General features: G+C 40.0%; 1 protein-coding gene and 1 long non-coding RNA gene across 5 annotated transcripts in view; one reads left to right on the top strand and one right to left on the bottom strand.

Annotated features, from left to right (window-relative positions):
• The window catches only part of ADGRB3 (adhesion G protein-coupled receptor B3), a 701,435-nt gene that overhangs the window by 343,257 nt on the left and 331,516 nt on the right, over window positions 1-26,662 (bottom strand). For all 4 annotated transcript variants that reach the window (XM_019537601.1, XM_019537603.1, XM_019537600.1 and 1 more), the window contains 2 exons: window positions 12,754-12,822; window positions 6,266-6,374 (listed from right to left, as the gene is read on the bottom strand). In XM_019537601.1, the coding sequence (XP_019393146.1) occupies window positions 6,266-6,374; window positions 12,754-12,822 (178 nt within the window). The remainder of the gene's footprint in view (window positions 1-6,265; window positions 6,375-12,753; window positions 12,823-26,662) is intronic.
• The window catches only part of LOC109311775, a 15,686-nt gene continuing 9,220 nt past the window's right edge, over window positions 20,197-26,662 (top strand). Inside the window, exons 1-3 of the long non-coding RNA XR_002101612.1 lie at window positions 20,197-20,312; window positions 20,871-20,876; window positions 23,589-23,593. This is a non-coding gene — a long non-coding RNA (uncharacterized LOC109311775). The remainder of the gene's footprint in view (window positions 20,313-20,870; window positions 20,877-23,588; window positions 23,594-26,662) is intronic.

The following is a 26,662-nucleotide window of genomic DNA, read 5'->3' as shown; positions in this document are numbered from 1 at the left end:
AATGCCTGCCTGCACCTGGCCACAATGTATAATTCACTTGTGGATCTCACTGCCACAATATATTGTGGCAGCTTGTGCCTTAATCCAGTTAAATGGGATTTTACCAGTTCTTGGAGAAAAGCTCTATCAGGAGGTATTGGACGTAGTAGATAGGGTGCAGCTTTGTCCTGAACCAGTGGCACCAAACCTTTTGGCCCCATAGATCAAATGAGTGGCACAGGGCTGGTCCACAGGCTAGATCTCACACTGGGCATTGTGCACAGGGATCTGGCACCCAAGCTGTCTTGCAGACCACTAGTCTTGCAGGCCAGCTGCATTCAGGACCAGGCCCCATGCACTCCAGTCCAGTCATGCACCAAACCAGCCTGGCTCAGTACCATGCACCTAGATCTGGCCTCTGTGTGTGTACCAATTGGGCCCCCAAGTGCAGGAACTATCAAGCACACAGGGCCACTTTATTCAGCCCATAAGGCTCCCTATGGGTCTGGAAATTTGGCATCAGAAGAGCAGCAATTAATGCTGCTACCACATTTGACAGGAGCTAAGTGGATATTGTAAATTAGTGTATATGAAGAAAGAACATCTTGATTTTGTATGCAACCCTTTTTCTTTGATCAAATATTTATTTCTAAAGAAACTTGTATTCCATCCATCTATCTCACCCAAGCGTTTAGTGTCTGTCTTTGCAGAGTTTTGCAGCATTTCTGGTCAAAACCATAACATATTACAAATGCCTAAAACTCATTTTAAGAATGCTTAACAATAACCTCCTCTGTTTATTTTTCTGCAGACTGAAATAATACCTTTGTACTGATTATTGGTTTTTTTCTTGTCAGAGTTATTTCATTTCTTTCTAATTACAAAATTTCCTATTGTAAAAATTCTAACGCAAAGTATGAACCTTGCATTTACTTCTGAATGTATCAATGCTTAAGTCAAGAATATGCATTATATTTCAAGGGTGAAAAATTACTTGTACTGTTCTGTCTTTAGCAGAGACAGAGTACAGAGTTACAATGTTGGCAGAAATTAAAGACAAGAAGGTGGCAACAAGAGCTGGTCAGAGGGTAATGCAAATCAGTCAGAAAAAAAACACTAGCGTGGAAGCAGGCTTTGCAAAGGGAGATCAAAGCAGTGTTAGCAGCACAGGAGGGGAATCAGTAGTTAATGAAAGGTGATCTCAAGGCAAACATCAAATCTAGGCAGTCAGAAAAAAGCCAACTGCAAGATAAGATGGAAACGGTAAGATAAGATATAGAATTGCTGTTACAAAATGTCCAAATTAGAGCGGAAAAAAAATTAGATAGAAGAATGGCTCCTCAGTTTACTGAACAAGAAAGATAAAGTTTAAAAAAAAAGAAATACTATAAAAAATTCTCCCCAAGTCAAAAGCTTTTTAATAGGAATGAGGTGAAGAGAGGATTTAAAGAGCATGAGAAGCATGAGAGTAAGAATATTTGAAGGTTACATATGTGACAAGGATGAAGAAAGCAAGCAAGCATGCAAGAGAATGACAACTATTTCAAGTCTTTTCTGTCCTATGGCACCCTACCAATGTACAGTGTTCGTGGCTAAGGACAGACATTACACATAAACTAGTTTAAGTGATCAGAAAGCAGTTTAAACCTGTAACAGAACAGAAGTTCAGTGCACATAAACTGGTTTCAAAATGGCTGAAACCAGTTTAAGACAGACCTAGATAAAAATAGTATCAAAATTACTTGATTTAAGTTAAACCAGTCTATAAAACTTCTGTCCCAGTTCCCCTCCTGATTCAAGTTAACTTCATTCATTCCAGCTAGGGCTTTGTCAAGTCAGGCCCTAAACACCTGCAAGGATGGAGATTCCACCACCTCTCTGGGTAACCTGTTCCAGTGCATCAGCGCCTGCCTTGTGAGAAAGTTTTTCCTATTATCCAACTTAAACCTCCCTTGCTACATCTTGAGACCCTTGTTTCTTATTTTTATTATTCACTTTAGTATTGGTTCAATCTATGCAACTTAGAGAAACTTGTGAAGATTGAATCGATTCAGCCTTGGGCTTTTTGACTATCTGTACTTAACTCATAGGTCAAGCTTTGCCTCCTTAAAAATATCTGAAATGCTTATTTGACCCAGTTCACGATAAAATGCCCACTAACTGGTTACAAATATAGGAGTTCCCATCCCTGGATCAGAATGGTGCTCATTTCTATGTCTTCCCCATTTCTGATTTTGGCCAGATACCTCAGATGAAGGGGCAAGAGTTTATCAGTTAGGAGTTGAGTTATGTGCGGGAGCATGCTTTTATATACCTTCTAATTCATTCTTTTGATATGAGTGCAGATACTCCCATTCTCTATTAAACAACATCTTGTTTTTTCAGCATTTTAATTCCAAGTCCAGATTCAAACAGCTTTTGTAGATACTTCCACTTAAGTATACCAGTACCTAAAAACTTGGTGCCTTCATGATACATGCAGATTTGAATCACTTCAGGCTGAGAAGGGCCCTGAACTCATGTGTCCCACTTCCTGTCCAAGTGTTTGAACTCAGTCCAAACCTGAAGCACCTGCACAGAGCCCAGTTGATCTGAATCATTTCTTGTTATACTGAACCAACATTTAGACACCTATAAGAATAATCTGGAACATGGCTAGAGAGTGGGGGACTGCACACCTTATGGACTGTAGGACTCTACTCCCTCATCTCCCTCATCCGTGCACACACATTGCACAGCTTTATCTGGCCATGCATGCAGCGCAAGTAACCTAGACCTTCCAGCCATGTGCACAGAAAGTGATCAGCCTAAGTCTCCAAGCCATGCACAGAGCATGAGCAGCTTGGGTCTTCCACCTGTGAGCAGTGGCACCACTATATAGCCTCCTTCCTGATCCTGCTGACAGTGAAAGCAACTATGACAGTCCACCTCTCCCCCTGTCACATGCAAAGCACCCTACCACCACCCCACTTCTGGGAATGGGGGTGGGAAACAGAAGCTGGTCGAGGGAGGGGGAGTGTGAAGACCTTGGCCTCTGCAGCAGCAGGACCCAATGGAAGAAGCATGGGGGAGTGGGGCAGTGGGAGCCTGGGAACTGCATGTTAACCCCTCACAGGCTACATTTGGTGACAGGTTGTCAGTTGGGCAGGACTGATTTGTATCTTGCCCAAAGTAACCAGAACTAAATGCAGTTTTCTAGGTCATATGCACGTCATATATTCCACATTTCTCCTATGCAGTTCTTTTATACATCCTAACATTCTGTGTGCCTTTGGCCACTACTGAACATTCATCTGGGCTTTCACTGAGTTATTTTGCAATACAGAAATATGTCTGCATAGTTTAACAAGCCCTTCTTACAGGTATTGTTTCTGCCACTGCATGTCCTTTCATTTTACCTCTTCTCATGGTCTACTCTAAACACTTTGAACTATCCGCATTTTTTGCCACTTTATGATCACCTCCTTTAACATCAGTTTTTATTTAAAACAAAACAAGACGCTAAAGGGCATGACACTACTAACCTTTTCTCATGCTGAAAATTGAAACCATTTATTTTCTGTATATTAGCCAACCACTGTGACAATACCTTTCACATAAGGACTACTTGGTTTCCTTAACAGCCTCTTGTGAGGGATTAAAGCATTACACAGGGTTCAAATAAATTTGTCAGTTGCTTCTCTTTTAACCATTCCTTTGCTTCTACTTTAAAATAAAACCATTTGACATCAGAGGTACAATTTTCCTGTACAAAGCAATCCCAGTTTGACCCTATCATATGAATAAATAACTTTCATTGTTGCTTGAGAAAATGTATCTGGTCTAAAATAAATCTATGGTTTTATCCCAAGTTTGATCCATCATTTTTCTAAAGATTAGTACATTTGTTACACTCCAAACTTGTGGAATAACAAATGATTTTAACAAACGATTGAATATTTCTTGTTAACAGCAGGGTAGATTTGCTCCTTACAGGGCGTGTCTACATGAGATGCTTTACTTGAGATCAGAGCAAATTACTGTGCAGTAAGCATTGCCATCTACACATACAGACACTTACTGCATAGTAACTTGCTCTAATTGTGAGTAAATTTGCTACTTGTAGATACAAGATACCTGCAAATGTGCTCCTGGTCAGCCAGGCAGCAGGTGGCAGGAAATTGCTTCTTGCTCCTGGGAGCTGCCTGCTGCTAGGGTGGGCTCTCCTACTGGAACCTAAGCAGGGACAATGTCCTCCTGCACCAGCAGCAGCGAGCTCACAGCCTCTGCTCTGTGATCACAGTTGTAGAGTGGGGGCTAGGAAGTAAGAAATTCTTAGCTCTGTGATGGGGAGCAGGGATTAGGAGATTCTAATACCAGCCCCTGCTCCCTGACTGTGGAGCCAGGGATGAGAGATAAGAGTCTCTCAGCCCCCGCGCTGCCATTGAGGAGTGGGGCCAGGAGCTCCCTGGTGCTGGGGTAGAGGGACATTGACCGCTCCTGTGCTCTTATGGTGGAGCCCACCTCTGAAGCAGGCAACTCCCAGCATTAAGGGAGCAGGGAGCAATCTCCCAGGACCCAAGGTGTAGGTAGCCAACATAAATCAGTAAAGAAGTCCAAGGACACACCACTAAATCAAACTCTGTTGGAAAAGTGTTAGGTATGGGAGAAAAGAGAATGGAGAAAAGAAACACTATAGAAGTTAGGTAGTTATCTGGTGTGGTAAGACAATTACACTGCTTTCAAGTTGGAGGGAGATACTGCTCATAAGAATGTTTCAGCTGATTATCCCAAATTGTTTTGCTTGTCTGCTTTTATCCTACAGTAAGTGAAGCTCAACCATAGTGATTTACCTCTGAACAAATTAGTGTTAATTTAGTACGTTTTAGCTTCCAGTTACCGCAGAATGGAGCAGACAGAAAAAAACAATTACAGCAGTTTCAGATGAACCATAGTAATATGCCTCCCTCCTCCCAGTTCCACTTCATAGGTAGAACTGTTTGATGCTCAGAGCATCCAGTGCAACACGTGGCTCTTGATTTTGTTAAATTGTTGTTTCCTACTTGACATGCTAATTTTGTGGAGGAAATGTACATGGAATCCTTTCATGCCATTCCTGAAGTCAATTTCCAGAACACAAATTTTCAGAACCCAGGCAGATTACGGTACAATAAAACATGCCAAAAAGTATGTAATAAACAATCACTTATTTTACCATATAAATTTCATGATCCCAATAATTGTGCCTCCTGCCATGCCACATGTGCATGAGATCAGATCCCAGGGGTGCCACTACTTCTTGTCAGCAGAGGAGGAGCCCAGCAACCCAGGTTCCCTCTGCACCGGCAAGTTGAAAGCTGGGCAGCTGTAGCCCAGCTGAACCCAAGTGGTCCCAAGGCCAACATGAATAATCATTGCTAGTGATTGTTGGTTCCAGCCCTTGGACTGCACTAGAGCCAGTTCCATACCCCAGTACAGTCCCAGGGATGGGACCAACAATCAGCTGATGATCTGAGCCCTGGGAACACACTAGAGCCAGTTCAATACTCCCATGTGGTCCCAGGGCTGAGAATGACACCAGAGCTACTTCCAGACTGTCACACATGGTCCCAGGGCTAGGCCAACAATCAGCTAACAATTAGCATTCACTAACATCCAACCAATAGAAATCAGTTCCTTTCAGGATTAATCCTACCTGCCCAACTCTAAAAGCTGAGAAAAATAAAGAAGTATTTAATAATTTGTTAACTATATGTTATTGGCAATTATTCAACTGATACTATCAAATGACACATATTATACTGATTTACATTGGGCATAAATCAAAAATACTGAAACAAAACCTCACATTTCTACCAGCATGACAGTATGATTACTTTGATGATGTTTTAGGTTTTTCAGTAGAAAGATTTCCTACTTTTTCTGTGATGTTTTCTAAAACCAACCAACTTTTAAATCATCACATATTCTGCCTCATTGTAATGACCTATCTTAAAACAGACTGATATTCATAGGAGGCAAAACATTAAATATTGAAACTCTGAAAGAACTTATTGATTTCAGTGTATTTACATCTTATGTCTGCACTCAAGTTTGGAGACCCATTTAAAGAGAAGATTCATTTATAAAACATACTAAGCAAATGAATAATCAAGATAGCAAATGACCAAATAATAGAAGATAAGTTTAGAAGAGAAAGAGGATGCCAATCTAAACTATCATATACTTGGCATCTATAAAGTATGTACTTGCAATTTTTTATTTTTTATAGATCAAATATTTGATAATAGAAATTCCTATTTCTTACCTACATTTCCAGTCATTAGATATGAATTCTGAAAGTCCATCATCCCCATTCCAACAATGTGTATAAAATCTTCAATCACCTGCATTAGCTCTACTGATCCTGGATATATCTAGTAAACAAAGGTAAGATACAAAAATAGCCAGAAGAACTTCAGCAATTCTGTAGCACTGAGATAAAACAGAAACTAAGTGTAATAAAATGAGGTGGGACAGACAAAAACTGTATACATTATATTTTATTATCTAAAAACTTAAGTGACTGTGAAACCACCATGTTTAGCTTTCACCTGACATAAAATCTCCTGGTAAGTCAACATGATCAGCTTTCAAGCTGTGGGAAAACAATTTAGGTTGGCCCAGAGATCATTGCACTTAACCCAACAGGATTACAATACTATATGGTGAGTACACCATAGCTCTCAGTAATGGTTACTATTTAAGACATAATTCAGAGGAAAAAAAGACAGCGTTTGTTTTTTTTTAAACAACTGGGTAGGTAACCCAATAATGTTGATAAAAGCGAGTTTATAAATCTGAAGACAAACTCTGGCCCTTAAGAAAGGCAGTGTGATTCCCCTTTGTTGATTTAAAACAGAAGTTAACTAATAAAAATTATTCCTATGCTTTTAATGCTGTTTTCACAATGATTAAGTAAACAAAGGAATCCATGGTAGTGTCTACAACACAAGAACCACATCAAGGTAGGATTTCCAAACAGGGAAAAGGCTAGCTCATTTACAAGAAAATGTAATTCATTTTCAAGGTTATATGCTAATATTTACCACAATAATACTGAAGTGTATTTTATTAAGTAATAGTTCCAATAGTTTAAAAACCAATAGAGTCATCAATAATAAATAAGTCATCATAGAGACTGTTGTCTGTTTCATGGACAAAGTAGTAATTTTCAGTAATGTGATCCTATATATTTTTTTTCTGTCTATTATATACATATATATATATAATAGACAGAAATATATATATTTCTGTACACAATACCCTTTTTCTCCTCATAATAGAAGGATTGTCAAAGTGCAATTTGTAAGCAATATTCACCCCATTTATGTCTGACACGGGGAATATGTTACCTCCCCATGTTGCATCTGGAAACTCCAAGTTTCAGTAACCAAATGCTCCAGCTTAATCTTTTTTTTAAATAGATCCTTTGTCATTTAAACTAAGTTGGGTAACTTCATGCTGGGTTACATAGATTGGCCAGGCTTTAAAGTAAAAGTGAAGGCATCAACATGATGTTTTATGTTAATTATATGATGTGTTCAAGATCCTGACAAATAGCAAATGCTGCCTCAAGTGAAACTAACTCAAATTCATTTTTTCTAATGGTCATTAGTAAGGTTACAAATAAATTTTCACACCAGTCTCACCCCTACCACAAATAAACACATGCTCTGTACTGAGGACCATGGCTGGTTTTTAATTAAAACGTTCTTCTGCCAGCATTCACTTTGTTAGCATATCTTTAGCTAAGAAACAGTTGAACAATACGTTACCAAGTCACTCTGTAGCTTTACAGATACAGATTATTTAATTAATAAATAAGGTGTCAGCAGATTGTGATGAAAAATATGCAGAATAGTTCCTGAGTGTGGCTGAGCCAATATAAACTTATCACTGGGGACTGCAAATGGCTTCTCTGCAGCTCTTTACATCAGGTCTTAAAAAGGCATGCATTAAAGTGGGTTCTTTACATAACCTGTAATTAATGGTTTCTAATGCTGCCATTTAATCTAGTAAAAGGATATGCTCTGGCACTGCAGCTGTATTCTGACTGAAAGTCAACAATTTGTTGATAGTGAATGAGGCTTTTTTCTACCAAAAGATCGCAGAGCACAATCTGAGGAATCTAAACTACGAAAGATTGGAGAGCTCAGGGAAAATATCTCAGGCAAGCCAGTAGAAAAAGATGGTTAGAGTGCTCTGACGTGCACATTTTCACTTTGTTGTCTTTGAAAAGAACATAGAATCAGACTGCAAAACTGCAGCTATAATCCTCTCTCCATCATTTTTAACTAGTTAATACTGTTTACACTGGTTGAAATATGCATAACATAGAATTACATATATTTATATTTTTCCTGATTATTTGATGTGGTCAGCAAAGGATAAGAAATTTTAAAAATATTCTGTACAGGATTTACTAGTTTCATATATTTTTCTGTCACTTGAAATGTGTTTTTGGCTGTAGCTTTGGAAGTCCTGATTTGATGATAGCACAATCTAATGATCTGAAAGGGACTTGAAAACTCATAGGACAATGGATTTTCTCCATCATTACCTTCTTAAAAATGTTGTATAACACTGAATGCAGCAACAAACCCTCAAATATCATCAATCTTTCCACACACACGCTTACCAAAACTGAAAAATCTGTCCTTTCTAAAGGCTTAAATCTCTGCCCAGAAAAATACCCTAATAAAATACTTGAACGTGGAGAAGTAGAAGAATTCTTCCAATGCCTGTGCCTCAAGGAATACTTCCACAACCAAAATTAATCCATTTCCAACAACAACTCATCCTCTAACAACATTGAGGAAAATTTCAACCCCGAAAAACATCAGATTGGACACTTCACAGTGGATGAAACTATAACCTTGACTGCGACATCGACTGCTTCAGGGAAAGAATGAACAATTAAATAATCAACAACACATGCCACCATGACAACCTCTCTCTACCACAGAGAAAGGCCATAGAATCTCTAAGATCTAACCACCAAATACTAATAAAATCAGCAGATAAAAGAGGAGCAATAGTCATCCTAAACTGTGAAGACTACATAAAGGAAGCCAACAGACAACTGTCTGATACCACCTACTACAAAGAACTACAAGAAGATCCTACTTCCCTTTTCAGCATGAAATTAAAAAATACCATCAACTCATATCCATCAGAACTATAAGAAAAATTACAGACCTTGATTCCCCCACTACCCAACCCAGGAACTTTTTACATGCTCTCTAAAATCCACATATCAGGGAACTTTGGCAGACCTATCATTTCCAAACATGGGACCCTAACTGAGAAAATATCAGGTTTCATTGAATCAATCCTAAAACTGCTTGTCACCCAAAATGCAATTTTTGTCCAAGACTACAGACTTCCTATGAAAACTTAAAAACATAGTTCACCTTCTCAGCAACACCTTTGTAGCCACCATGGACGTTACCAGATTATATACCAACATCCCACACCAGGATGACATCCACGCCTGCCTTACATATCTAGAAGAGCAAGACTACAACTCAGAGTATAGACCCAAAGATATTACTGACCTTATACCCTTCATCCTCACACACAACAATTTCACTTTTAATAACCAACAATTCCTTCAGACCATTGGCACAGCTGTGGGCACCAAAATGGCCCCATAGTATACTAACCTTTTTATGAGCCACCTGGAAGAAGAATTTCTCAAGGACTGTACCATCAAACCCTTGCTATACTTAAGATATATCAATGACCTCTTCATCATTTGGACTGAAAACCTGCAATCTCTGAGTTCCATCAGAAACTCAACAATCAGCATCCATCTACCCAGCACAAAACCAGCAATCACCCTAAGCACAGCAAGAAAGCTATGATATACAGCCAAGCCTTCAGATACCACTGAATTTTCACTGTGGTGAACACCCAGGACTGCCACCTCACCAATCTTAAAAAGACTTTCACCCAAGAAGGACGCTCCTCCAGAGAGATAGATTGCATGTTTGAAAGAAATGCCACATGAAGAATCACTGCAATACAGAAGAAACCCCCCCACGAATCACACACTGTGTTATGATATATCACCCCTCCCTCAGACCCATACAGAAAATCCTTAAACAATTGCAACCATATGTAACAGGGAACCCTAATTCTGTTACTAAGAGACAGGGTGGCCCCTTTAAGCCCAGAACCTTCCAGTCATGGCCGGCTGGTCAAGTAGGGGTTAAGGCTCAAGCCTTGCCAGCCAGTCAGGTGACCGGAAGAGGCAGGACCTGGCTTGCATATGAACCCCAGGGCCAAGGCCAGGATGGCAGTTCCCTGCCACGAGCCAAGGGGGAAGGAGCACTCCCAGAGCAACCAAAGGGGAGAGGCCTGACTGCAGGTACAGCCTCTGGTACAGGTGAGGGCTGGAGCACCCCAGGTGTGGTTTGGATGATGTTATAGATGGGTGGCTTGAATTTATGTTATAGCCCAGGGGCTTGTGTTTTGTTTGCTGTTTAAAACCGGTGGCTTGGGTGAGGCTATTAGGGGATGGAGGAGGCCTCGTAGGGGACCCATGGCAGCGTGAGGACACTGGCGCCAGAGAGGGCGCAGCATTTTGGGACGCGCTGACCCCAGCGCCAGAGAGGGTGCAATATTTGGGGATGAGCTGACCCCCAGCACCAGAGAGGTCACAATATTCAGGGGTGAGTGGACCCCAGCACCACAGAGGGGCAGGAGCCCGAGTGAGGGTTTTTTTTTTTTTGAGAGTTGGAGCCTGGGAGTCAAATCCTGATTAGTGGGTTGTTTTTTGGCTCACAGGCCTAGCTAGAAAAAAGAGGTAGACCCACAGTGGCCTAGACCCCGACATAAAGAGGAATTTACAAATACCATCTGCAAAGCTTGGGCTGCAGTGTAGGGGAGGAACGGAGCCACAGATAGTGTCCCCTAGCATCGGGGCAGAAAATGGGGAGCCTCCTGCTTAATTACATGTATTAATCAATTAACAACAAGACATGGCAGGTGAGAAGGTGGGCAGTTGGCCATAACAGGTGGGCAGGGCCAGCAGTGGACGGACCCCAAAGAAGGGTCCTGTTATATCATACTAGAAAGAGACCCTATTCTTAAAGAGTTCTTCCCACGACCATCCATCCTAGCCTTCAAACAATCACCGAACCTCACTAACCTCATCACCAGAATCAAACCTCCTCAGGCCCAGAACACACCAAATGGATCCAAACCATGCCATGACAATAAATGCAAAACCTGTCAACACATCTCCACCACCCCCACAATTACTACATTCCACAACAGGTCCATCAGCCTCCCTGCATCTTACAGCTGACCTCCAGAAATGTAATACATCTCATACAATGAACCAAATGCCCTGATGGAAAATATGTAGAAGAAACCAAACAATAACTGCACAGCAGAATGATGCACACTGGAAATCTATCAAAGATAAGAATATCCAATTACCGGTGGGGGCACATTTCTTACAAGAAAACCACTCCCTCTCCAATTTCTCAGTTCTAATCCTCAATGGAAACTTACTTCCCAGAGACGAGCCTATGAACTCCACTTCATCAACCTCCTAGATACAAAAAATCATGGACTAAATACAGACATTGGATTAATGACACATTATAACCTGCCTGACATCTGACTCTCCAGGTACTTCTCCACTATTTAACAGTTACATTCATCCCACTTTTTTCCCCCCCCAGCTCCTGTCTCTCATCCACTGACTCCTCAATTTACATCTTCACTGATTGCCTGTCTCATATGCATACTAGCCCAGCCTCTGGCTTTTTTACTATTCATTCCGTCCAGGAAAAGCACATACCAAATGCAGAGACTTCCTCAGCCTGACGGAGGGTTTTTAAACCTGAAAGCTTGCTAAAATTTTTTTTCCAACTATTTAAGTTGATATAATAAAAGATATCAGATTTACCCAAATAACCTTGTCTGCCTATGTCCTTAGACCAACATGTCTACAACCTACACCCTTGTATAAGTGAAATCACTTAGACAACAAAAGGTAATACTCAGTCATTTCAGTTACAGCGCATATTTTCCAAGTCTGCAAACATCAGGAATTATCCCATGAACAAAATGAAACTGTTTATAATATAGGCCTTGGCATATAAGACACTTAGTATATGTTAAATCTGTTTAGTGTTGAAGACAGAATGTGTTCTGAGCAGTTCCATGGCAATGTTTACTACAAGCTTTAATATGCACAGGTCTTTGATTGTCAGTGTCAGCCCCAGCATTGCACCGGAGTCTTGAACTTCTGTTATCTCCTTGGAGAAGTCTGATGATAGCTGAACAAGTATTACTTTATATTATCTGGATATACTCTTCCCATGGAAAGTCCTAATTTTGCTATGATACAATCATTCTTAGAAAGTGTTTTACTTCTTGAATGTGCAAATCCTCATATTTTAAGGACAGTTAATATAGTCTACATGTAACGTGTGACATGTCTCTAAGTGTTTTCATGATCATAAAATAGTTTTGATGTCCAGTAGTTAGCAGGCAAGAAAAAAATCCTTTTCCATCAGGGCCCGATTATTTCAAAACATTTTTCCATTCATTGTTACATTCACACCAGAATATGCTTTATCCTAGCTTTTACAATATATTTTTTAAAAAGGTATTTCCTAATTAAACAAGCCTCACTACATTGAGGTATGGTCTCCTACTCAGCAATACAGTAAATGCTTTCTATCCACATAATTTGTAATTTTTTAACTGAGTAACAAAAGAAGCAAGTCTTACCTGTTGTGCATCTTCCCATTTTTCCTTGTTCTCTTCATCTAGGAGATTACTAACTATTTGAAAGAAGTTCTGAAAAAAATCAATGAAATAAAAAAAAGTCAAATTAAACTCAAGCATATAACAAATACCATTCATACCACTAAGTTCATGCCATTAAGTCATTATTGCAAATGATTGTTTTAGTGATGGCCTTTTGAATTGCATTGCCTACTGCTATTATAAGACATTATCCAGAGATTAAAACATTGAGGAACTGAAGTAATTTTTTCCAGACAGGGTCAGATTACTAAGCCATTCATTCCAATCATACTTGTAGTCACAGGTGCAGTAGTACCAGTATTAGTATTCAGAGATTAGTAGGTGGTAATCTCAATTTTTCTGAAGGTCCAACATAAATAGTTAACAATCAGTCTTTCCAAATTTTCCTGAGTCTGTACATTCTTTGGTTTTAGTTTGCACAAGACAGTAAAATGCTGAATTATTTTGCTATATATTACTGTTATATTTCTAGTCCAGCTAAAATCAGGAGTACTGGAAATCTCTGAAAAGCCACATTTCCAAAACCATAACATTCATGTAAGTGCATAAAAGATTTGGATAAGCAACATAACTGAAATTTTATGGGACTGTTTTTAGGTTTGCTCATGGATGATGTTTCCACTTTAGCACAATTTTTTTCAAGTAAATTAATATATTAGAAAGAACATCATAAAACTGGGAAAGAGACAAAGTGAAATAGACAGGGGTTATATTGTAATGCAGTACAGAAAGTACAAATAAAAAATAATTCCTAAACCTAGGATTAGAACATATTATTACAGTGGTATTACTTAACTCTTTAACACTGGAAGACTAACTTCAGATATATAATAGGTGGGATAGTAAAATCTGTCTTGTACAAAAGCAAAAGCCCCATAAAGAGGTTTGCTTCAAGATTTTAATGCATTGACATTAATATATAATGCATTTAATATATTGCAGTAAATATATTTTGGTCTTTTACCCACGCAGAAGTTCACCAATACCAATAAAATGGTCCAAACCCTTTGGTATAGACATAGTTACACTGCACTGATATAAATGTGTTCATACAAGCATAGTTTATTCATTATGGGAATGAAAATAAACTAGACTACTGATCTAAACTATGCCAGTTACAGAAAACTATGTAACTATGATTAATTCCACCTCGGGCTTTTTGAACGTCTGTAGCTAGCTTATGTATTTAAGAATATTTATACAATAGTAAATGTATCTACTCTAAAGGTTGTACCAATGTAACTAGATCAGTAAAAAATAATAGTAAAAAACTGTGTAGGTGAAGCCTTAATAATGAATTTCTTTTTAAAGCATGGTATTCCCTTTCTTAAAAACTCATAAAGACTAATCAAAGTACGGGATGGAGGGAGATAGTGGTAGAAGCTGATATATATTAGTTTCCAAGGACCAATGTGCACTGTTGTTCAGTCCTGAGTTATTCTTGATTTGTCTCTCTTGAGTGCAGTATAGTGGTTCTGGAATATGAGTAAACATTTATTGGAAAGTACTGTGAAAGCACATTACCACATTGTTTTTCCTTGTTCCTTATCTATGTTAGGAACAAGAGAACAGTAAAATATAGTTGTATTAGAACAGTAAATATTGTAATCGATCATTGATGCCATCACTATACTCAGAGACTAATAAAGGACACAAACTTTAACTCACTATTCTTCATATTATAGAAAAAAATACCAAGTTTTTGTACCTAAAAACAGAAAGGTTAAAGGCTTGCAATCCAAAGGATGTTTTAGTTTTGGAGGGCCGGCAGGAGCTAGAGAATGGCGCAAGGTGCTGTGAATTAATCAGTAGCCTTGGCTGAACAGAGTGAGAAAGCTGTTTATTATGACATGGGAAAAGTGCCTGGTCAGAGGTCCCAGCTAAGGGCATTGACAAGGTTTCTTTTCTAAACCTCTCCTGTTTCAAGAGAACAGGCTTAGTGTATAGCCTGTAGATAAACAAATTACACGAAGTAAACACCTGACTCAGAGTCACCAGTTTCTGTTCAAACTGGAAATCTGAACTGGAAGGCCCCTAAAATTTTCTACTCAACAATTATTATTATTTCATTATATAGAGGGCAATCTATGGTCTCTTTCCAACCAGGTGTGCCAGCTTTTGAAATGTTACATTTCCTTCTGTCATTTTAGAAACTTAAACAGAAAAGGAATAATTCCCTCTCACTTTTTTGGCCTCAAGCTGTTACTTACTATATTTGATTGTCCTATTTATTTGACTATCATTAAGCAAATCACTTGAATGACACCTAGAGTCATAACCATCTTTAAAAGTTAGACAGCTTTTAAATCACACATTATTTTAAAATTAGTTTTACAAGAGTTCTGAGAACTTTCCTTTTTAATCCCATATGTTGCATCATCCACCCTTTTATTTACCATTTCTTTTCTTTATCCCCAGAGGTTAAAGTTTCTAGTTGAGAGTCTGTTCAGCTGAAATCTGTACTGTTTTTCCTGAAGTCATGCAATTTTGTCTACAATCTGTTAATTATCTAATTGTTTTATAGTAATTTACAAAAGATGCATGTAGTTATCAATCAATCAATCATTGACTTCAGTTAAAGTAATTGGGCTGAGAACTTCTGAAAACTTGAGTGTTTTACTCAAGGTCACACAGTAAGTCCCTGACAAAAACTAGATTAATGCTCCCTTGTCTTTCTGACTGGGTGCTTAGGAGCTCCTGTCACAGCTATTGCTGCAACACACTAACAAGACCACACTTCTTGACATAAAATTGATTTTTAAAAATATGTAAGTACAAAAGTTCCAACACTAAATATTATTTCTTGGGAGTGAAGAGTTAAATTAAGCCGGTGAATTTTTTTTGCATATAATAGCATTTTCACTAATTTAGCCTACTATGGAAAATTTATCCCTTTAAAACTTAGTCCTCAAGTTTTTTCTCTGCATCATGTAAAGAAGAAAGCACCAAAAGCATAAGTTTTATTTCCTGAAGCAGTCCCATATCACCATGATAGAAAAAGCTTATTATACCAATAAAATAAACAACAATTTGCATTATTAAAATATACACTTTTTGGACTCAATTTTTTCATTGAGTATTTACGTAAGTGTTTTAGTGTTTTACTTAGTTGGGGTAAAAGAAATACAAAATGGTACATAAATGATGGCATGACTCTTCTCCCACTGAAGCAGATGCTAAAGCTGAAGAGGGCTTCAGTGATGCAAAATTACATTGGAAGAAAGGAAACGAGTCAACATTCTATTGTGCACTGTGAGGACCAAAGGAGTTATAAAATCAGAAAAAAAATAACCTCTAGATTTAATCCAGCATCCATTGACATCAATCATCAATGGGAATTCTTCTGCTAACATCAATGGCTGCTGAATCAGCTCCTCAGGGTTCACATCATCAACTGTTTTGAGTATTCATTCATATTCAGCACTTTGTTATAATTACTCTAAATACAATAATCCATTATTGAAAATTAAATATAAAAGAATTTAACCTACAGCATTCCATTCAAAGGTGATACTTCTTCTCTGGATATCTATTTTCAATTCTCAAGAAATATGGAAGGATGTAAGCCTCATAATGAAATATTTAAATGTCACTACATTTTATAAAGGTTAATTAAGGGGCATGCAAAGACACTTTCATGTTAAAAATGCCCATAGAATTTTATTGGCTATCATTTATTTTTTTACACGTATAACTAGCATAATATAAAATACTTAGAAGCAATGTAATTCTTTAATTAATACCCTATATCTAAAACTAGCCCAGTTCCTCAAAAACATTTTTCCTTGAACAAATACCCATTTCAAATACCTAATAATCTCTTTTCTAGTAATAAACTTTTAAATTTGCCATAGTTCCCATGAATGTACCATAAGGTATTTAAGTAATTTGTCCACAGTACTTCTAGGAATATCTGAGATGTTCATACTCCATAGCTGACTAAAAATCGATTTAAGCCTAATTCTTTGCTTCATGGAAATTTTAGGTGCTTTACCTGCAAGGTTAGGCTCCTATATCTTAATCCCAATTAATGTTTTATCATTTTACCCTCATGTAAAATACAGATTAATGGACAAATTCTGGGCTCACTTACACCACCTGCATCCCCACTGGTTTTAATGACATTGTAGAACATTGAAGCCCTGTCATAATTTATATATAGGCTAATATATTATGAAATACTGAAACATTATAAAAAAGAAGACAATTCTTATGAAAAATCAAAAAGCAAAGGGGTCTTTCCTATAGAAAGAGGAGGACACAAGTAGGACTTACAAAAATATTAAACCTCCCAGAGAGTATGACATAGGCATCTTATGAGATTCCATGTCACCTTCAACTTTTGGCTTCAAAGTTATAACTTATAACTTTTTGCAAACAAAGTTAAAAGTTTGTTCTAGCTCTCTTCATGTCCTCAAGCCATGTGTGTTTATGCTACATTTGTTTTGGGACTGGTTCCTGTATGTTTCCTTATAATATGAAAACTCTACTTTCCTGCTTTAGACATATCTTCTTCCTTGTTGGCAGAGATTGTCTGTTGATGCTGAATTCTTTAAAAAGGATTTTAAGATAATGCATACGCATTTCAAATTTGAATGTTTATGAAGTATGTACATATATATATATTTCTGCAGCTCTCCTCTTGAAGCTGGCACACAGGGCACTCAAGGGAGGCAGCAATGTGTGACCAATAGGATGCATAAAAGGCAGAGTGTGTATGCCTTAGGGAGAGGGCTGGCCTGGCAAGGAGAAGGCCCTGGATTTTAGAATAGGCCCCCATTCCCAATACAGCAAAAACTTGCCCAGTGCTATGAATCTAGTGAATACTATAAACAAAGTGCAGTGGGCTAACTCTAAGAGAAAAGATATGAATAATGCCTGGTCTATGACAGGGGTGCCTAAAAACAATTTTCTGGGAAGCAGGAGATGGAGCTTCAAACATCCCCTACTGAGAGGGATAAAACTTGGGCACTCTACTGCCTGCAGAAGTGTCCTAACCGCTACGCAATTGGGTCACAAGATGTTTTTCCTGTGACAGAAAATTCAGGATTTACCTGCCCTTATATCTATATGTGTGCAGTTGCCTGGCCAGAGTGCAGCCCTACTGATCATGCTTGGAGAGCATCTGTGGGCTTGCACACACAGAGCTAAAGCCAAACTGCGTGTGCCAAGATTTGTGGTTAGGCAGCTGTGTATTTGTCATTTAGGAATATAAAGTGAAATGGGATTTGGCCCTGTGTGTCTAATAATGGATAGTAAACACATTTAGCAAGATGGATACCTATTATATGTCAAAATCTATAGATTTGAATAAAAAAATACACCGATTTACTGTATTAATTAACATTTTATAGCACTTTAAGAAAGTTACAAAATTAACTCAATTATGCCATTTCTAAAAGTAGATTATGAATATAATTGGAAGTGCAACATTTCAAAGTTAGGCAGTTCTTTTTGGCACTTCTATTTTGCAGGTGTGTAAGAAAGAGTGAAGAGCAAAATGATAGTCTCTCAGCACTTCAGAGAAACCATCTGGAGCACATGGGTCTGATCTCTTATGCACATGACACCCTAAAATGCTTAAGGAGATGTGAGAAGTTACAGCAAAGACCCTGCCCTCAAGACTCAGGTCAAAATAGGCATATCTGTTTTGCCCTTTAAGGAAAATAGCACAGACACTCCCTTATAGCATGTTGACAAGACTTAAACTTAATATAGAGTTGAAAAGACTTGAAGGTATAACCATATCAGCAAACCCTCCCAGTATACATGCATTTCATTTATAGCAGGGCTGTCAATTAATCACAGTTAACACATGTAATTAATGAGTTAATTGGTTCTTGTGTTATTTTTTTTAATGCATTAATCGCACATGTGGCTTTGGAGTCTGCATCTAGGCTCCGCTCCACCGCCATCACTGGGCCACCCAGCAGGACAGTGGTGGCAGTGCAGAGGAGCCACAGGGCAGCCCAGGCATGGGCTCCAAGCTGCTGCAGCAGGATGGTGGGGGTGGTGGTGGGGAAAGAGACACACACACACAGATACACACAAGAGCAGCCGCAGCATGCACATGGCCAGGAATGCAGCCTAGCAGCGTGTAGAGCAGAGCCCAGCAGATAAGTCTGTGGAGGGAAGGGGCATAGGGGGCAGATAGAGGACCCCACAGTAAAGGAAGGAGTGGGGCAAGGGGCAGAAGCAGGGCCTGGGGTGAATGGGACCCGGGGCCAGGGTGGGCTGTGGGATAGAGGCATGGGCGGCTCATCCACGGCACAGGGGGGGAGGCTCCCCACCACTGTATGCACCTCCAGGAGGAGCATGGGCGGCATGTGCCCCCTAGATATGTGCATGGGGTGGAGGTGGGCTGACCACTGAAGGTTGTGGCTGTGCCACCCTGCTGTCTTTGCCCTGGGAGTCACTTGATGCCATGTTGTGCCTCCTGCCACCAAGCAGGCAGAGGATGTGATATGGCCAGCAGGCATCTCCCGGGGCAAAGGCAGCAGAGCACAGTGCCCCAGCCCACAGTGGGCAGCCCACCTCTGCCCTATACACAAATCTACAGCCTGGCTCTGCCCCCCATGCCTCTCCTGGGGGTGCGTGCAGCAGTGAGGAGCTGCATCCCCCCACTCACACTCCTCAACAAGCCTCCACAGGTCCATTCTATGACCCACCCTGGCTCTGGGTCCCCGTTCACCCCTATCCCTGCCTCACTCCTTACCTCACCACGGGGGCCTGGATCTGTCCCCTCCACCCCTTCTCTTCCCCACATTCCTTTCCTCCAAAGACTTACCTGTATGGTACTATGTGTGTATGTCTATGTATGTCTGTTGCTCACTCCCAAGCCACAGCAGCCCATCCCTGCTGCTGCCCCTCACTTCTAACCCAATGGACCCCATACCATGCTAGAGCATTGGGGGAACCCACTCCACACACACACACACACACACACACACACACACACACACACACACACACACACTCACATGCAGCTGCTTACACCTTCACAAATCCCTCCCCACAACACTCCATCCCCACCCCCAAACCATACAAAGTGCCTGCATAATTTTGCATAATTTTGAATTTTTCTGCACATAATTTTGTTTTTAGCTGTGTGATTAAAATTGCAATTAATATTTGCAATCACTCAACTAATCATGATCCAAATTTTAAATTGTTTGACAGCCCTAATATAGAGCAAAAAAAATCCCATTGATTAGCTCCAAATAGCCCTAAGTAGTTACTGTTCTGTCTGCCTGTCCCAGCGAAATTGGAGACACACACATATGTCTGCATTAGTTAACATACCACATGCCTAGGATCCATGGGGCTGGGGTCCCTGCTGTGGGAGATGGGAGAGAGGGAGGGGGAGATTTCCTGCTTGAACAGCAAGCAGGGAGGGGAGGGCAGGAGAGCACAGAGGGAAGCCAGGCATACCCTGTTGTGCCTGCAAGTCTTTGCCAGAGCTCCAACCAGGGAACAGATGGGAGGGGCCAGCCCTGCTGTGGAACAGAGAGCCCTCCCCAGTAGGCCTGTGCGAATAGGAAAGTATTTGATTTGGATTCAGATTTGGCTCATTCAGAGGACAGTGATTTGATTCAGAGATTCAGATCAATATCCAAATCGATTTGGCCAAATCAACTTTGGAAGATTCAGCATTGATTCGGAAGGATTTGGTGATTCAGATCAGCCCAGGAGAGGCAGGCGCAGCCAGGCAGCTGCATGTTCTCCCACAGCTCCTCCGGCTGTGCCTGCCTCTCCCTGGGTGGGGGGAGCCACAGGAGAAGCCCCATGGTTGCTCTGCCTGACTCCATCCCCTGCTTGGTCCCAGCTTCCCAGCACTTAAAAAGAAAAAGCAAAAAAAAAAGCCCCATCTCACTGGCTGCAGCAGGATTGGGGCCTCTTGGTGCTGGTGGCAGAGCCCCCCCCATGCAGCACGGGGCAGTGGGGGTGGGTGGGAATCATCCTCCCCCACACCTGGCATCTGCATGGCAGCAGCCCCATGGCATGGTGCAGCGCAGCTCGGCAGGACATTGCATGTTGTCTGGGAGCTGGGGCCACTGTGGCTCAACGCTGCTGGGCAGGGAGCTGTGGAACTGAAGTGGGGGCAGGAGAATCAAACTGAGGTCTGAAGAACTGAACGAAATGAAACACTGTTCCTTCAAAACAGTGAACCGGAAGTCAAAACAAAATGGTGCTGTTTTGCACAACCCTACTGCCTAGATGTACCTTCTCTCTGTGACAGCCCTAGAACTGGTAGATATAGAATTGAATGGCGGGGCAGGTATTTTGTTTGCCTTGGCTACATTTTTCTTATCTGCTATTACTGTGTATCAATAACATTTGCCTATTATCGAGTGGAAAAGTTGTGGTCAGTCTAAGGTTTTGGTTCCGCCTGGAACAAGGTATTTGGATCATAAATCCAGTGCCAACAGTACATCTGTTCTTTTTCTAGGCCCATACTGTTTCCATGCCCTGTATGTGGTAGCTCTGGACCCTGAGCTGTGCAGGGATTTTCAGACAGGTAGAACCAGTCCATGAATTGAAAGAGAGGAGCTGTAATGTACTTTTCTGATTAGATTATGAAAAAATATGAACGAAGAATCTAATGCTGGGAAAGGTTCTAGAAGGCCTAAAAGTATTTCTGCAATTCTCTTGGTCACTATAGATAAAGTATATCTATGAGAGAGCATTTTACAGGACACAGATACAGGTACAATTCTAACTACTGGAAAATGTTTGATTTACCAGGAGAATTAAATTCTGAAGAGATAATAGAAATACAAAATCTAATGGTCCCATAGGTGCTAGATGTACTTATAGAAGCTCTGGTCCCTCATTTCCTGTTAGTGGTACTTAGATACTACAATAGTGGGCATTGTAGAAAATAGCATGATAGAAAGAGACAAATTCGGAGATCTGTAATTTCCATCCGGTCCTTTCTCTGACTCACTCTGCTTACAGTCAGGTTTGGACAGCTATGGTTTCTTAATTTAATTTCCTTTCTTTCAAATGTTTTCTTACTGTAAATATAATGACTCCAATTCTCTGTTCCAATACAGACATTCTGAGCCAATCTGCAAGTTTAAAGCTGCTGTAAATCTTATTATGCAGTTAGGCAAGAATTGCTCTGTGTACTGGAACTAAGGGAAAGCATTGAGTTTGGTTCTGGGCTTGAATTCCAAAAAGGGAGCATGTCCTGAGGGAATGGGCTGGGGCAACCCAGCTGATCAATGGCTGGTCTAATTGTTCCCCTAAACCATAAGTAGCCAGTCATAAGCTAAATAGCACTAGGCTGTTATAACATGCAGGAGACAAACCTAGTTCCCAGCCAACAGCAATTTCAAGGAACCATAACACTGGCTTATAATAACTGTTGGACCACCCTGTTTAATGATAGTCCAAAGAATATCCCAACTAGATGTAATCTAGGTCTAAGATAATATTCTGAATTGTTGTTTTAAAATTCATGCACATTTATTTACAACTTTAATTCTCTCTTACTAAATATTTTTATTTATAAGTAATAATACAGTTGCCATCTGTTTTGTTCCAGTGCTCATTCATAATGGTATATTTTCAAATATTCCCCACATGAAAAGAGTTCTTGCTTCTGGTGTAATTACTGTCCCCCTTTTTGCTATTCATCAGTGTGCTGTATTTTTCAGTCACTGATCCAGAACCCCATCCTATATTGTTATATTGTCTCCTGCATGCTTATTGTTCTACTTGACACTGTCTGAGCATCTCAATTGTTGCAAAAAAAATTCTTAAAATATGCAAAGGGAGTAAGGTCTTTACAATGAATAACTCAGCACCATTATTGCATATTTAACAAGCCCTGTATTGAGCTTACTATATTGTCTGCTCAAATAAACAGCTCATTCCATACAACATCTGAAGTTGCAGCATTTTAGTTTTGTGTAAGTATGTTGAAATCTTGTAATTTCCTTGCAATCCTTTCATTATTCCCCTCGTCATCTAAAGTCAATGGATCATATTAATTTCAGTGTCTACCTTTATCAATATTAGCACTGTCAGCAGATAAAAGAGTGAAAATCAAAAGAATGTAATAAATGCATGGACATACTTTAGAGCCTTCTTCATTTTAAGGTTTAATTTGTTTGATAGTCTGGAAGATGACAATGATCTGAGGACAAATCATAGTAGCTTTTTCTTGAGAAATACATATTTTAAAGTATAGAACTACCAGGATTCATAAGGTACTGTTCTGAAATGTAGCAAAATGCTAAATTATGACTTTCTGATTATTTAGATCTCATTTTATGGAGATAAAATAAAAATAAATTAGCATGTATGCATGTGTGTTTTAACGTTTACTTTGAGTTACTTTGTGTTCCAAGAAGGACTATTAGGAATAGATGGGGTCCACTTGACAAAGACAGGAAGTAGTGTTTGCACCTACAGGTTTGGTAACCTAGTGAGAAAGGCTTTACACTAGGTTTAGTAGGGGATGAAGAGGGAAGCCAAGAAGGAAGTAAAGAGCCATGGGACTTGGATAGAATATAGTAAAGGGAAGAAATAGTAGAAATCTTAGCAATGCTCTCAGTGAGAAGACAGGATAACCAATTAGATACCTTAAAGGTTTATGCACTAACACAAGAAGCACTGGGAATAAACAGGAAAAATTGGAAGTCCTTGTACCACTGAGGAATTATGATGTAATATCGATTATGGAGATATGGTGGCATAGTCCACATGAGTATGGTCAAGGATGGTCACAGCTTATTCAAGAAGTATAGGAAGCGAAAAAAGAAGGGGGTCCTGCCCTATATACAAAGGAGATGTACATATATCCTAAGGTGCAGTACGAAGTGGAAGGTCAGCCTATTGAAAGGCCTCTGAGAAGAGTTTAGGGGAGAAAGCACCAAGGGAGATGCCATGATGGCCATCTGTTATAGGCAACCATATCAGGAAGAAGAGGTGAATGAGGGCTTCTTTAAAAAACTGACAGAAGCTTCCAGACTGCAGGGCCTAGTTCCCATGGGGGACTTCAATTATTGGGACATCTGTTTGGAAGGCAGTGCACAAGCAGTCCAGCTAATTCTTGGAGTGCGCTGGAGATAATTTTTTGCTAAAGATGGTAAGCAGGTCAACAAGCAGAGAAGCTCTTATCAACTTCCTGCTCAGAAAGAAGGACTTGATTGAGAATGTGAAGATGGAAGCTACCTTGGGTGACCCTGGACATGTGTACACGTGCCCCTATGGTGCTGTTGTTACTATGCTATCATTTAGTATTACACTGGTAGCACATGGTTATTTTTAGCTGCTACATCACCGTAGCTACATGCTATAGTTAGGGAGCACATTGCTAAGGCAACGTAGCAGCAGTGTCATGGCTTTTGCCCATGGATACTATGTCACATGTAGACATGCCAAATAATAACAAAGTTCAAGAGCTAAGGGGAGAGAAGAAGAAGACAATAAAGACACTGGACTTCTGAAATGCAGACCTTAACAACTATTTAGCAAGATCCCATGGGAGGCAGGTCTGAGGGAAAAAGGAGTCCAGGAGCACTGGCTGCCTCCATTAAGAAGGCCCTTTTGAGTTCTGAGGAGGAATCTATTCTTCTTCATCTACACCAGAAGAATGAGAATTGCAACAGGAGATCAGTCTGGCTAGGCAGCAGTGTCTCCAATAAGTGGAAACTCAAACAGGAATCTTGCAAAAAGTAGAAATATGGTCATGGTACTAGGGAAGAGTATTTGAGTATCACATGGGGGATGACATTCAGGGAGAAAATTAGGAAAGCAAAAGCATATTTGAGAGGCAGCTGGCAAGAGATATAAAAGGCATTTTACAAGCATGTCAAGAGTAAGACAGCAAAGCTAGGGATGGAGTCAAGAAGCCTGGCATAGCAGCAGAACAGGTTAGGGATTATTTAAAGAATCTAGATTTCAAGTTGCCAGCATCAGATAAGATTGGAAAAGGGCAAATATAGTGCCCATCTTTAAGAAAGTGAAGAAGGAGGATCCAGGGAACTACAGACAAGTCTGACCTCAATACCTGGAAAGATCATGGGGTATGTCCTCAAAGATCATTGAGACTATCAAATAAATTAAATTGTGAAGCACCAAGAGGAGAACAAGGTGATCAGGAACAACCAGTATAGAGTCACCAAGCAAATCATGCCAAACCAACATGATTTCCTTCCATCATAAGGTAACAGGTTCTGTGGATGCAGGAAGAGTAGTGGATGTGATATACCTTCATTTTAGCAAGACTTTTCACATTGTCTTCCACAGCATTTTCCATAACAAGCTAAGGAAAAGAAGAGTAGATGAAAGTACTGTAGGGGTGGTACGTAACTGGTTGGATCATCATGCTCAAAAAATATGCTCAACATGATCATCGGTGTTTGTTGGGAAGAGGTATCAAGTGGGATTCCTCAAGGGTCTGTCCTGGATTCAGTATTGTTTAATATCTTTATTAATGATTTGGAAGATAGGATTGAGTTCAGCCTTCGCAGATTTGTGAATGGCATCAAGTTGGATGGACTTGCAGACACTCTGGAGAGCAAAGCCAAGAACCAGAATAATCTGGATAGACTGTGAAAATTGTCCACAATCAACCAGATAAAATTCAGTAAGGAGAAATGCAAGGGCCTCCACTTAAGATGGAATAACTGAATACACAAATACAGACTGGGGGGTGGGGAGGTGGTGATTGATTACGTTGTAGTACTTCAGAAAAGGACCTGGGGGTTACAGTAGACCATAAGCTGAATATGAGCCAACAGCATGGTCTTGTTGCAAAAAAAGCCATCTGTGTACTAGGTTGTATCAACAGGACTGTCATTAGAAGATCAAGGGAAGTTATTCTTCCAGTCTATTCAGCACTGGTGAGGCTTCATCTGGAGTACAGTTTTGGGCCCACCACACTTCCAGAAATATGTGGACAGATTGGGAAGTGTCCAGTGCAGAGCAACAAAATAATTTGAAACAAAATAACAAAATAATGAGAAAAGGCTGAAAGAACTAGGGTTTTTTAGTCTGGAGACAAGTAGAATATGAGAGGATTTAATAACAGGCTGAAGACTGTTAAAGAGAGAATGGAGATGAGCTTTTCTCTGTGGCTGTAGGGGACAGGACTAGGAACAATGGCCTCAAGCTTCATCAGAGGAAATTTAGGTTAGAGATTAGGAGGTACTTCCTTACTATGAGGGTGGTCAAAGATTGGAACAGGCTTCTTAGAGTAGTTATAGAATCTCCATTCCTAGAAATTTTCAATAGTAGGCTGGACAGACACGTGGCTGAGATGGTTTACTGATGGATGATGCTTACTTCAGCAGGGGTCTGGATTAGATGAGGTCTGTTCCAGTCCAACTTTCCTATGATTCTATAACTTATTGAATTTCACTTTTTTAACTTAGCGTCTTTTTCAGAAGAAGATTTTAAAAAGAGTTTACAGTAGTTTTACACTCTATTTCCACTGGAATTCTGTGGGTTTTTTCCTTCAAAAAATCAGTAATTATTTCCCACAGGTTAATGTGATATTAATTGTTTTTTTCCAGCTGGTTCAGGCAACATTCCAACAAGAATTTAAGAGACAATTCTGGCATGGAAGTAGGTTTGGAGCAGACAGAACTCAGATCTATATTCAGTCTGTAAGCACAGGCTACTACATCCCTGAACTGAATCAGTCTTTCATCAAGAGGCTTGTCAGTTCAGGCCCTAAGGGACCATAACCCCAGGGGGAGGGGAGTTCAAGAAGAGTGATTGCTCCTCAAGGGAGCGACCCTCAATGCACAAGCTAAGTCTATTCCATCTCAGAGGAAAGGCAGCAAGAGGGCACAGCAGCCCCCCTGGCTCTCCAGAGATCTAGCAGACCTCCTGAGGCTAAAAAGAAAGGCCT

This window comes from Crocodylus porosus, unplaced genomic scaffold (assembly GCF_001723895.1).
Source record: "Crocodylus porosus isolate Cpor-Errol unplaced genomic scaffold, CroPor_comp1, whole genome shotgun sequence".
NCBI classification, from domain to species: Eukaryota; Metazoa; Chordata; order Crocodylia; family Crocodylidae; genus Crocodylus; species Crocodylus porosus.
The sequence above is the reverse complement of the archived record's forward strand: the minus strand, read 5'-3'. Positions and strand labels throughout refer to the sequence as shown.